This window comes from Choloepus didactylus, chromosome 17 (genome assembly GCF_015220235.1).
Source record: "Choloepus didactylus isolate mChoDid1 chromosome 17, mChoDid1.pri, whole genome shotgun sequence".
NCBI lineage: Eukaryota > Metazoa > Chordata > Mammalia > Pilosa > Megalonychidae > Choloepus > Choloepus didactylus.
The window spans coordinates 54309872-54324434 of NC_051323.1; the positions used below are offsets into that span (position 1 = coordinate 54309872).

A 14563-nucleotide genomic window follows, 5' to 3' on the forward strand; every position below is an offset into this window, starting at 1 on the left:
GAATAAATTAACTTTGCTTGAAAACATGTCATAACTTCAAGTGGCAGCCTTTCACCACATGAGAGGCCAAAAGAGACCCAGGGCTCGTGAGGGTGCGCACTGTAGGTGAGATCAGGGCAGCCTGTCCCCAGCATTGCCACACCTGTCACACACCCACCCTCTGGCCCTGTGGCTCTCACCTGTGCCACAGGCTGCATATGGTGCCCTCAAGGCTTTAAAAACAATCAGATGACCCACCAGTTACACTCCTAGCTACTTACCCAAGAGAAATAAAAAACATCCACACAAAAGCTTGCATATGGATGTTCTCAGAAACTTTATTTATAATAGCCCCAAAATGTAAATGACTCAAATGTCCATCAGTAGGTAAATGCATAAACAAATTGTGGTATACCATACAATGGAATAAAAAGAAAGGAACTACTGATACACTTAAAATGAAAGAATCTCAAAACAGTATGCCGAACAAAAGCAGCCAGATACACAAACAAAGTGCAAGCTGTATGATTCCATTTAAATGAAATTTTTGAGTATGCAGAACTAATCTATAATGACAGAGCTATGGGGGTTCAGGGAATTGACAGCAAAGGGGCATAAAATAACTCTGGGATGATTCTGAAATCATCTGGGTCATGACCTGAGTTGGTTCCTTTTAAACTCCCCAAATGTATAGCCACACTTCAGAACCAATGCCTTAGAGAATCTGCCAGAATTTTGGATGATGTGGGAAGTATGCTTTAGTTTGAAAAAAATTCCCAGAGGGGACTCCCAGATGGCCTCCGTTCTAAAACCAACTTCCTAGATGCTAATTTTGACAGATTCCACCTGTTAGAAGAGGAAAATAATAATAGGTCACATTTATTTTTAGTTAGAGCATTTAGTACACCAGACCCTGGGCCAAGCAAATTATGTATATATTATTTTATGTATTCTTCACATAAAACCTATTAAGGTTAAGTATCGTTATGCCCAATTCACAGATGGAGAATTTGAGATTGAGAGAATTAAGAAACTTGTCCAGGTCATATAGACAGGAAAAGGCCCAGGTCTAGCACTTCATCTTTCTGACTCTAAAGCCAGTGCTCTTGACCTCTACAGGACCCAATTGGATGGCTCTGGAAATACATTCCTGGACACTCTAAACCTTCTTTGGAGGGAGGGAGCTGGGGGGTAGGAGTCCTACAGTCTGAGTTCCAAGAGCATGACTTCCTGTGGAGTGCCGGCTCCTACAGTCCCTCCTAAGGTGTGGGATCCCCTTCTCCTCCCCTCCACCTCCCAGATTTCCAAGTCCCGCCACAGCCATGACCCTGCAGTCTAAGCTTCTCAGTGTCCTCAGCAGTGCAGGAATTATGGGAGATGTGTGCCTGGTGCCTCCTCACTCCCTTCTGACAAACACCGTGGAACACATTTTCAGGTAGAAGCCAAATCATGACCAAATGGTAGGTTCCCAAGACGGTTTGCTAAGGTGTTTAAAAACTCATCATGAAGTCATAATTCTTTTTTATGAGCTTTTATTGGGCACTTATTGTGTGCCAGGCACTACTTAAGTGGTTTATCTGTATTAACTTATTTAATCTTCAATACAACTCTATGAGGCAGGTACTATTATTGTCTCCATTTGATCGATTAAATGGAGGGAGCAAGGTTAAGCAATCGGCTGGTAAGTGATAGAGCTGGGGCTTAACCAGGGTGATCTGGTTTTCAGAATTTGGACTCCCTACTTCTACATTTTGTGCCTCTTACCACTTTTAATTTCATCTCTGTGTAATTTCATGTACATTAGTGTCTGAAGAACTTGAGTGCGGTGTCCTAAAAACATGATCCCCAATTATAACTTTGATTTTATGAGGAACTGAGTTTAAAATTCGAAAGACATCTTTCTTAGTTACTTAGTACCTTGTACATAAATCATTTATCTTAAATATACCATGATCCATATTCTTATAAAATTTTATATGGTAAAACTAATTCTCAGTGCTAGAAAAAAACTTCATTCATATCTTAATATGACATATCTTTGATTTGTCATTTTGTGACACCAGATATGTTACTTAAGTTCCTGAGGTCTTGATTTCCATTTTTATAAAACGAAAAAGGTCACATTAAATTAGAAATAAGAAATGTATGTTCAATGAGCTTTTATTCCCTGCAGTCTTTTCTGTTTGGCTTGTGCTTGATCTCAGAACACTTATATTTCCACAAATCCCTGTAAGCAGTCACTGGCCATTGTTCAGAGATGGAAAGTAAGATGAAACCTACTTGCCATCTTAGACTGGCTCATCTGTAAATTCCTCTCAGCTCTACAAAATCAATCTCTAATATACAACAAAAACATTAGCATATTCAAGATGTTCGATGATACATTTCTGAGCCTGATCATGTCTATATTATTACAAATCTGAAATAGGTGGGTGGGGAAAGAAAAGACATTTAGTAGCCATAAGATTCTATAAATGGCCCCAGAGAAAGATGAAGCAATTAGCCCAAAGGAAGTTGATTATATGGGTGGAAATATTACACACTTGTGTGTGTATACACACATATTTCTGTTTAGAGTTTTATTAGCAGAGCGATTTCACATTTTAATACAGGAATAAAAATATTGGTTTGGTCTGATACTCCAAGAATCTTCCACAGAACTGTCTGTAACTTGAGGGGTGACTTTTAAAATAATTCTTCTTTTTCGGCATCTTTTAGTTCTTGAATATTAAATTGGTTCTATATTTGGCTGATCAGGAGTATTTGGAACCACATCTAATAATCAGGGTGTGCCTGCTTCTGCACATGTTCACACAACCTGAAGTCTGGGGTGAGGGCTGCGGCACCTCGAACCTTCATTTAGGCCGCCGAGTTATTTTTTTAAAGTAGTTTGTTAAGTCTGGGACTTTAGGCATAACTAGCTGCTCTAAGAAGTTTAGAATGAAAACTTACCTCATGAGAGGCTTAAAACAGAACGTGCCCAAACTAGAATGCAAACTGGGGCTTCGGTCAGAGGTTTGAGAAGAGACAGACTTCCTTGACAACGAGGATAGCAGGGGCTGGTGTAGATGGAGGCCAGTTTGGAACTAAAATAACAGATAGACAAAATATACCTTGAGGAAATTTTGCAAAGCTTCTTCTACAGTTGAGGATGGTATCTTTCCAAACAGGGTGGCAGCCATTTTTTTCTCAATCCAGCTTAGTTTTGAGACCTGGAGACACAGAGCAATATCACTCTCAGTCGTTTGCCTTTGACTCAATAATCTTTCCCCAGTTAAACATGTGTATATGGATATGTATGCAGATATACATACACATAAATAAATAAATATGTATATATATTTATGAGAAGATATCACCTTTACAGTGTCAATATTTTGCATTCCATTTTCTCAATTAATTTGAAAAAAAAAAAAAAAAACAACCCATGAGCTCCAGAAGCACTATTCCAAAACCAATTTAAAATACTCATGATAAGATTTGTGTTCAATCAGAGAAGAAGGGTTAGGGTGAAGGAATCATGCTTGTTGATCTGATTCGGGATTCTAAGCGAGACAACTGCAGAGAACTGTCCCACACAGCACATCATAGCCCTAAACCCAACCATCGCTCTCCTCTCTCCTACTCCCTGCTTCCATCCTGCCTTCTGATCAGCACGTGGCATCTCAGAAACCTAAACAGAATGAGGCACCTCAATCCAGAAAGAATGTCAAAGCTAGGACCAGTATACATATTTACAACACAGGAGAATATTATTTTCTTACCAGTAACCACCTAAACTAAACTTCCTATTTTGTTTTCTTTAACTGTTCATTTGTTCCAAATATGGCTATTAGTTAGATGTTTATTATAAAAGATTAAACTGGTTCAGAAATGAATATTTGATGCAGTTGATGCTCCCTCAATCCTGCCAAATAGCTTCCTTCCCAACCCCATCTTCTAGGTTTCTCAGTAGCCATTATCCTCTATTACAAAAAAAAAATTATTCCCTTGCTTTTCTATATAATTTTACTTACTAGTATGTTTCTTTTTGAACTTTGTAAAAATAATAGCATACTGTTCCATTTTCTTTTATGATTTGTTTTTTTTCCCCCCACTTAACCTTATGTACTTAAGATTTCATCCAGGTTGGTGAGTGTAACTGAAGTTCAGCACTTAAATAATGGTGAAATATTCCATACCAACAATGTAAGAATATCCTTGCAATGCCTCAAACTGATATTTAGGAATAAAGTGGCATCTTCTTGTGGTTTTAATGATCATTTTCTACGATTTCTAATTTCAATATTTATTGTTTTTAAGTTGTTGGTTTTTAAAAAATTCTAATTTAATTGTACTGTGGTTAGAAAACACGGTCTGTATAATATCAGTTCTTTCAAATTTATAATACACGCTTCATGGCTTAATATATGGTTGATTTTGGCAAACATTGTGCATATGCTTGTAAAATGTGTATCCTCAACAGTTAGGTACAAATTTTCACATATGTTCATTAGATCAAGCTTATTAAATGTGAGGCTCCAAAATTTTACATCCTTAAGTATTAACTTGTATTTTTTTGCTTATTTTATTAATTAGCAAAAAAGGTGCCTGAAAATCCACCACTTTGTGGTAGTTCTGCATATTTATTTTTATAAATCAGTCAACTTTCATTTTATATTTTTAGGCTATTATTATGAAAACACTAGTTTAGAAATGCTATATCTTTCTGGTGAATTTTGCATTATTATAGAGTTTTCCTCTATCTCTAGAAATGCTTTTGACTTAAAATCTATTTTCTCTAATCTTCATATATGTATACCAACTTTATTTGTTTATTAGTGCCTGAGATAATTTTTCTGTTTGCTTTCTGTATTTCTTGTCCTTATGGTATTTTTAAAATCGGTTTTATGGAGGTTTTATGTACCTAAAATAAAATTTCATACATTTTATGTGTACAGTTAAATGTTTTGATAAATGCACACAATCCATAACAATCAATCCATAATACATTTACATCACCCCAAAAGGTTCTCTCATGCTTCTTTGCAGTCTGTTCCCTCATCCCAGGCAACCACTGATCTATCATTAAAATCTGCCTTTTCTAGAATTTCCTATCAATGGAATTATACATCATGCAGTCTTTTGTGAAGATTGTTGGTACAATGCTTTGGAGAGTAACCCATGTTGTTACACTGCTAAAACATCTATGAACATTCATGCACAAGACTTTGTGTGGACATATATTTTCATTTCTCTTGTATAAATACCTAGGAATGGCTCTACATTTTGCATTCCCACCAGGAGGTATGAGAGTTCCAATTGCTCCACAGCCTTGCCAAGACTATTGTCAGTCTTTTTAATTTTAGTCCTTCTAGTGAGTGTCTAGTGGTTGCTTGCTGTGATTCTAATTTGTATTTTTCTATTGACAAATGATGTAGAATATCTTTTCATGTGCTCACTTGCTATTCATTGATTTTTTGGGGGGAAGTGATTTAATTGAACATACTAAAATCTGATCTGGAAAACTGTAAAACATATGTGGAAACACTAATTTACTCTTTTTTATTTAATTTTATGCCAACAGTCAGTGTTAGACAAAATGCCATAACTAATAAAGGTCCTGTTCTATTTTATTGCCATCACCCTCTACTGAATTAGTTTCATTCAAGCTCACCCATTTTTCCTTAGGCATAACGCATTTTGAGCCTTAGATGTTTGGTGGTAGATTCAAGCCAGCTCCCTGCCTGGCTCAGATCCACCGTTGCCCACCCCAACAGAAGCCGACATTCTCAGCACTAGGCTACCAGGGTTCATAATTGCCCTCTGGCTGTCAGGTGGTTTCAGTGACGGTTTACTGGACGTTAGAACTGATGTTAACTGCCTTGTTTCTGGCCTCAGGTTGTTCCCCTCACTTTTTTTGTGGGGTCTCCTACTGATTTGATCAGAAAGACAAGCATGCCATATACACACATATGCTTTAAGATACTCTGGCCAGATGGATTAGAGATCTCTAGCCTGCATAATGCCAAAAACATTCTTTACATATTTGTTCGGTTTTGCTTTAGTACCTTTGCAAAGGCTGATTCTTCCAGCTGGAATGAATTCCAGCTTCCTCTTGCACAATCTATATTCATCACTTATATTTATAATGTGCAGGCAGTGGAGCATCCCAGTTGAGAGCAAGGACTTTGGAAACAAACTGCCTGCATTTGAATCATGCTCTACCACTTCCTAGCTGAGCAGCCTGGGCAAATCCCTTCACTTTATAGGGTTTTAAAAATTAGGTGAGGTACAATATACAAAATGCTTGCAACTGCGTAAAATGCTTACGAGAGCCATATACATGTTTTTATAGTCTTGGTTTCTGGTTTTCCTGTATTTTTCAGTCAATCAATTTTTCAATCTGTAAATACTTGGGGATATGCTTATGTTAAGTGCAAAGTATTGAGCTGAATGCCGAAAAGAATACCAAGGAGTATAACATGTGGATCCTTTCCTCAGGAACTTTCAGATAATTTGGGATGATCAGAAAATAAATAGTAAGTTAAAAATGTGAGTTGTTGGAAGGTAGTACACGCAAATGGATAGCATAGTTAACAGTGCAATATTTCAGAGAATGGAGATGTCACATTGTATTTTATGGCATTAAATACGGAAAAAAACCTGAGCCCTCTGATCATTCTATTATTTGACTCAGTCTCACAACTAAGACAAAACAGGACATGGGTCATGTACCTTTTCTCCGTTTTTTAGAAATCAAAATGTAAGTTTAAACTCCTTCCCCATACAATGTTGTAAAAAGAGCAGGGATTTTGGAGTTAAATAAATTTGAATTTGATTGCTGGCTCTTTCATTGACTAGTTAAAAGGGCACTTTGGGAAGGTTTTTAACTTCATAAAGGTTCTTAATCTTTAAAACAGGCATAATAAAAAACTGCTCCATTGGGTTGTTATAAGGATTGAATAGAAGAAATACAATGTATAAAATGCACATCTGGCATATGGTAATTTTTCATGCATCTCTTAAGATATACTTTCACGTTCTGTTAATCTTCCATAAACTAATACTGTCATTGGGATGACCAGCTGCCTTTATTTGAGCTATTTCTATACATATCTCATCTCCCCTTCTAAATTAAGTTCCTTGGAGATAAAGACAGTGCTTTATTCATCTTCCATCAGTTAGCACAAAATTTATGCTCTTGCTGCTCAATAAACTCTGCTGAAGGCAGAAGGTTCTCCCACAGATCTGGGGAGCCCTGCACCTCCTCAGAGTGCATGTGTGTAAGGGCGATCTGCACCTCAGAGAGCTACAAAGGGAGACAGGAGGACAGCTGCAAGGGGAAATGCAAAGGCAGGAAAGGAAAAAAAATACATATATAATATAAAAAGTATATATTATATTGTATATAGCATATACATATATTATAACTTTAAAAAGTTTAAATTTACAAATTATAATATACAATTTATAAATTATAAAATATATAAATTTACATAAATGTGTCAAATATAAGTTGATTTTATAATTTTCCCCAAAGTAGGCCCTGAGTAAAAAAATAGAAGCATGAATAAGACACTGAAAATATATCATGTAATCATAGCATAATCAAATAAGACTTACAGACAAAGGCATTCAAACTTACGGTGTAACAGTATCTTCCCTTGAGGTAATACAAAAAAGGTTCTTTGGGTAAAAGTTCTAGTGCTTTATCTAGATGTTCCTGAAAGAAACATCCAAAGGAAATGTTATCTCCCATGTTTCAGATATTGCTGAATGGAATGGTACCAAGGTCTACTAAACTCTAAAGTGGCTTTAAATGTTGTCCTATGCCCTGTAATCACCACAGTTTATTCTTCTCAATAATTCAATTATTGAAAATGATTGCTCACAACCAGAACCAGAATTGTGACTATGATTTAATAAAGCTACATATAATGTAAAGCAAAAATGTCACTATAAAAGTAGAAAACATCCAAGTCAAAATGTCTGCTGCCCATGACTTGCCTAGGTAACTAACCCTTACTGAATTCAGAGGAGAGCTTACAGATATCAAATGGCATGGAGTAGAGGGTAATGGAGGAAAGACTATTGGTTAGGAGAGGAATCTATTCCCATGACATTGCAACAATGGTTATAGGGAGCTGGCAAACAAGGAAATATTCTTTGCCCATCCCTGTAACTATTGACCCTGAGGGCTTTTTTATTGAACTATCATAACTAGTGGCAAATAATAGGATACGTACATATGGATTACTTATTTTGTCCATCTATCATTGTAAATGTAGTGGCAAATAATAGGATACGTACATATGGATTACTTATTTTGTCCATCTATCATTGTAAATGTAAGCCCCTAGATTGGATTCTACTCTACTCTCCACACCAAGTCAACATGCAGAGAATGTTAACAAATTAGTCCCAGTCAGGTTTTTGATGTTGGCTCAAGTTCTAATTCTCTAGTTTTGAAAATATAATATTCATCTACTACGTGACTTCTTTCAGATCGAGAATAATAATGGTCTTTAGTCACACAAATAGTTTGATGCTTTCTGCCATGGTGCTAACTATTTAAAGGCTGCAAATTCATTTTCCCATTGAGTAAAAAGATAAATTTTTAGAGCATAATTTGTTGAACATGCTGATTTATGCTCATTAATGGAACATACAGCTAAATTAAAACAGTTTTAATATCAAGAAATACCTTGAAGCGATGTCCATAGTTGATTCTGTTTTGTAAGCCCTCAAATTCAGATACATGGCCACACAACACTGCGTACCTGAAAAGGATAAGAGTAATTTAAATGGTGTGAATTTATAATTACCACCAAATATAATATTAAAAATATATAAAGCATTCATTAATATTTTTACAAATATTCATTCAGATACACATGCCCTAGAAATAGTAAATACTTGACATTAATATGAGACCAGCTTCTGCATTTATATCAGGGTACCACCAATCTCACATGTATTTTGTGAGAGTAAAATGAACTAAAACACATAATATGTGTAGAACAGTGCCTGGAAAACAGTGAGTTTCAATAAATGTGAGTTGTCACCGTTGTTATCATATCAATATCAAAGTCACAAACTCACAGAAAAAGTCTAATCACGTATTAAATTGGAAGACATATTGTATCAACAGATTTATGGACTTAAAAACAATAATACCATAAACCAACCACAACTAGCAGACGTATAGAGAACATTTCATCCTACAATAGGAGAATATGCATTCTTCTCAAGGGCACACGGATTATTCTCTAGGACAGACCATACATTAGGTCACAAAACAAGTCTCAAGAAATTTAAAAAGGTTGAAATCATACAAAGTATCTAGATGAATGAAGCTAGAAATCAATGAAAGAGGTAGACTGAAAAATACACAAATATGTGGAAATTAAACAATACACTCTTGAAAAACTAATGGGTCAGAGAAGAAATCAAAAGAGAAATTAGGAAATATCTTGAGACGAATGAAAATGACAACAAAATACACTAAAACTTATGGGATGCCTCAAAGGTAGTGCTCAGAGGGAAATTCATAGCTCTAAATGCTTACATTAAAAAAGAAGAGGCGATCTCAAATCAGTAGTCTAACTTCACATCTGAAGGAACTAGAAAGAGAAGAGCAAACTAAACCTTAAGTGTGCAAGAGGTAGGAAATAGTGAAGATTAAAGCAGAGATAAATGAAACAGAGAATAGAAAACCAAATAGGGAGAATTAATGAAACTAAACAATGTTCTTGGAAAAGACCAACAAGATTGACAAATCTTTAGCTAGACTAACAAAGGAAAAAAAGAGAAAGGACTTAAATAACAAAAATCAGAAATGAAAGGGAGGCCCTTATTATAGAACTTACGGATATAAAAAGGATCATAAGAGGCTACTATGAACAACTGTATACCAATAAATTAGACAACCTAGATGAAAAATGACAAATTCCTAGAAACACACAAATTACCTAAGCTGATCAAGAAAAAAGAGAATTATCTCAAGTAAAGATTCTGAATCAGTAATCAAAAACCTACCTACAAAGAGTCCAGAACCACATAGTTTTGCTGGTGAATTTTACCAAACATTCAAAGAAGAATTAACACCAATTCTTTTCAAATGCTTCCAAAAACTTGAAGAGGCAGGCAGACTTCCTAATTCATTCTATGAAGGCAGCATTACCCTAACATCAAACCCAGATAGAAACACCACAAGAAAATAAAATTACAGGACAATATCCCTTATGAATATAGATGCAAAAATCTTCAACAAAATACTAGCACATTGAATCCAAACTGCACACTAAAAGGATTATACACCATGATCAAGTAGGATTTAACCCAGGAATTCAAGGGTGGTGCAACAAAAGAAAATCAATCACTATAATATACTGTATTAAGAGAATGAAAGAAAAAAAATCACATGACCATCTCAATTGATGTAGAAAGGCATTTAACAAATTCCAGCACCTCTTCTTGATAAAAACACTTAGAAAACTGGGAATAGAAGGGAGGTTCCTCAACATGATAAAGGGCATATATGAAAAACCCATAGCTAACATACAGTGAAAAACTGAAAGCTTTCCCCCAGAGACCAAGGACAAAATAAAGATACCCTAAATCACCACTGCTATTCAACATTGTACTAGAAGTGCTAGCCAGAACAATTAGGCAAAAAGAAATAGAACACATCCAATTTCAAAAGTAAGAAGTAAAACTTGCCGTATTTGCAGATAACATGATTATATACAAAATCCCAAAGAATCTACAAGAAAGCTACTGCAGCTAATTGATAAATTAAGCATAATGGCGGAATATAAGACGAATACACAAAAATCAGTGCTGTATTCTACATATTGGCAAGGAACAATCTGAAAAGAAATTTTAAAAAATCCATTTACTATAGCAACTAAGAGAATAAAATATCGAGGAATAAATTTATCCAAGGATGTAGGACTTGTACACAGAAACCATAAGTCATTACTGAAAGAAATTAAAGAATACCTTAAATAAATGGGAAGATATTCCATGCTCATGGATTGGAAGGCCAATCCATAGGCATCCATTAAGATGCCAATACTACCCAAAGTGATTTACAGAAGTAACTTAATCCTGATTAAAATTCCAACAGCCTTCCTCACAGAAATCCAATTCATATGTAAGCGTAAGGTGTTCCAAATAGCCAAAGCCATCTTGAAAAAGAACAAAGTTGGAGGACTTATAATTACAGATTGCAAAACTTATAAAAAGCTATAATAATTGAAATAGTGTGGTACACAAGGACAGACATACAGATCAATGAAACAGAATTGAGAGTGCAGAAATAAACCCACACAATTGGCCAACTGATTTTCAACAAGGGTGCTAAGTCCACCCAATGGGGAAACAATAGTCTCTTCGACAAACAGTGTTGGAAAACCTGGATATCCACACACAAAAGATTGAAAGCGGACCCCTACCTCCCACTATATATACAAAAATTGACTCAAAATGGATCAACAATCTGAATATAGGAAAATATCTTAGGCAATGAATTCTTAGACTACAACAAAAGCATAAGCAAAAAAGAAAAACAAAGATAAATTGGACTTCATCAAAATCAAAAACTTCTGTGCATCAAAGACATTATCAAGAAAGTGAAAAGATAACTAACAGAATGGGAGAAAATATTTGGTAACCATATCTGATAAGGGTTTAATATCAGAATAGATTTAAAAAAAAAGAAACAAAAAAATTCCCACAACTCCACAACAAAAAGACAAACAACCCAATTAAAAAATTAGCAAAGGACTTGAATAGACATTTCTCCAAAGAAGATATTCAAATGGCCAATAAGCACATGAAACGATGTTCAATATAAGCCATTAGGGAAATGCAAATCAAACCCACAATGAGATAGCCACTAGAATAGCCATTATTAAAAAAACGGAAAACAAACAAGTGTGGTGAGGATGGGGATAAATAGCAAACTTAAGTACACTGTTGGTAGGAATGTAAAATGACGCAGCCACTATGGAAAACACTTTGGCAGTTCCTCAAGAAGTTAAACCTAGAACCACCATATGACCTGGCAACCCCATGTCTAGGTATATACCCCAAAGAACTGAAAGCAGGAACTTGGACAGATATATATATATGGGCTTTGCATTATTTTTGCAACTGTCCTGTAGGTTTGAAATTATTTTGAAATAAAAAGTTTAAAGACCATTATTAAAAGCTTCTCAATCTTTTAAAATTTGTTCTCTCTTTAATAAAAATAAAGCATTCATGCACTCCTTTAATGTTTGAAAATAAAAATAAATATCATGACTAAAAATGAATAAAATAAAAAGTAATTTTAGAATATGGTTTTTCAAATACTCCCCATCTCCCTCAGCCCCTCTGTAGAAAAACTGCAGTATTAGAATAATGCAATCATGGATTATTTACCTTTTTTCTATAGGGAACACAAAATTCACATAAATTATTATTTGACTTTAAATTCAATGCAATATTTGTTTATTTACTCTAAAAACTGGGAATGTGTTATTTTTCACTTTCAGAGTGTTTCTATCTGTCCAAAAGTATTCAGAGTGTTTTTGACTAAGGCAAAATTACCTATTTATGTAGGTATTTCAAATGTAGGTGCTAACTTTTACTGTGTTGTCATAATAACTGAGATGAAAATAGAATTTTGCATGTTATTTATCTCTATCATTTCAGTGGCTAAGCCTAACTTTCAAGCACAGACATAAAGTGAACAATTTTATTAATTTGGAGCAATAAAACCATTCCTGGACCCAAAAGATCACATAATTTCCAGTATCTTTGCACAATCAGTAAAACAGCCATTTTCAAGTTATGATTTGACTATTGTGCCGGTTTGAATCTATTATATCCCTCACAAAAGCCATTACCTTTTAATCCAATCGTGGTGGAATCTTTTGATTAGGTTGTTTCCATGGAGATGTGACCCACCCAACTGTGGGTGATATCTTTTGATTAGATTATTTCCATGGAGGTATAACCTAATAAACCCCCTTTATAAAAGACAATCCCTGTCTGGTATATTGCATTTCCAGCAACTTTAGCTGGAACAACCATTTTAATTTTCTGTTTCTATATAATCAACTGAATTGTCTACAGTAGAACCAAGTGTGATGACTAAATCAGTCTACATTAAAAGCAATGTGGGAACTTAACTAGATTAGACAATACCATTTACAAGGCTAAACACAGTCTTGCCATATGATCCAGCAATCATGCATATAGGTATTTACCCAAATGCATTGAAAACTGATGTCCGCACAAATGTTTATAGCAGCTTTATTCATAAATACTCAAAGTTGGAAGCAACCAAGATGTCCTTCATTGGTTGAATGGGCAAACAAATTGTGGTACATCCATGCAATGGAGTATTATTCAGTGATAATGAGATATGAGCTATCAAGTCACGAAAAGACATGGAGGAAACTTAAATGCATATTGCTGAGTGAGGGAAGCCAGTCTGAAAAGGCTTCATATGGTATGATTCCAACTATGTGACATTCTGGAAAAAGCAAAACTACAGAGGCAGTAAAATGATCAACAGTTGCCAGGGTTTCAGGGGGAGGTGGCGGCAGGATGAGCAGGAGGAACACGGGATTTTTAGGGCCGCGGAACTCTTCTGTATGATACTGTAATGGTGGATACACAGCATTGTGCATTTGTCAAAACCAGCAGAACTGTACAACACACACACAGGGTGAACTGAAATGTAAAATCTATGGTTGTTAGTTAATAATAATATATCAGGATTGGTTCATCAATTGTAACAACCATACCACACTAATGCAGGATGCTAACAATAGGGGAAACTGTGTGTGTTTGTGTGTGTGTTATGGGGAGTATGGGAATTCTCTGTACTATCTGCTCAATTTTACTTAAATACGAAACTCTCTAAAAAGTAAAGTCTAATAAAAAATATCTGCCTTGTCATTTTCACTTCAGGCCTCACCACGTTCTTCCGCAATATCCTCTGCCTTTCTGTTGTATTATCATATGTCTCAGAGAGTTCCAGATTGTGGACCAACTGCAATCCTAAAATTCCACACAACTATTCTTTCAAAATCTCTATTTTGTTATGGGCGTTATCATTTTCCAACTTATTCAGTTTCAAAACCTTAGGACACCTTTAAAAAATTTAAATAGCCTTTTTATTTTAGAATAATTTTAGATTTAAAGAAGTTTCAAAGACAGTACAGAGTTTTCATACACTCCACTTTCCCATATAACCAGTTTTCCCTATTGTTAACATTTTGCATTACTATGGTTACATTTGTCATAACTGTACCAATATTAACACATTTTTATTCTCTAAACTCCACACTTTATTCAGGTTTCCATTTTTTTTTCCCTATTGTCCTTAGGCACTTTTGACACTTTTTTCCTCCTTTATCTCTCCTTCCATAGTTACCCCCATTACTTCTCAACCTTGTTAGGTTTCTTTTCCAACATGCTAAATGCTTGTGAATTATTATTGTCATCCATCATATAGTGATCAAAAACTCTGTTTCTCCTAATTTTGTGCTATTTGCAACTTTTTAAAGTATAGCTTCTGTATCTTCATCCACTGACAAAATTA

The 14563-nt window shown here is 35.1% G+C and overlaps 1 protein-coding gene across 12 annotated transcripts in view; it reads right to left on the bottom strand.

Moving 5' to 3' along the window:
* RMDN2 (regulator of microtubule dynamics 2) overlaps positions 1-14563 on the bottom strand; it is an 85697-nt gene that overhangs the window by 22830 nt on the left and 48304 nt on the right. For 8 of the 12 annotated variants that reach the window (XM_037807022.1, XM_037807021.1, XM_037807031.1 and 5 more), the window contains 3 exons: positions 8666-8741; positions 7607-7684; positions 3093-3191 (listed from right to left, as the gene is read on the bottom strand). In XM_037807022.1, coding sequence (XP_037662950.1) covers positions 3093-3191; positions 7607-7684; positions 8666-8741 — 253 coding nt within the window. Of the gene's footprint in view, positions 1-165; positions 826-2931; positions 3066-3092; positions 3192-7606; positions 7685-8665; positions 8742-14563 lie in introns of those variants that run through there. The other 4 variants (XR_005212371.1, XM_037807028.1, XM_037807029.1 and 1 more) reach the window with 2 other exon arrangements.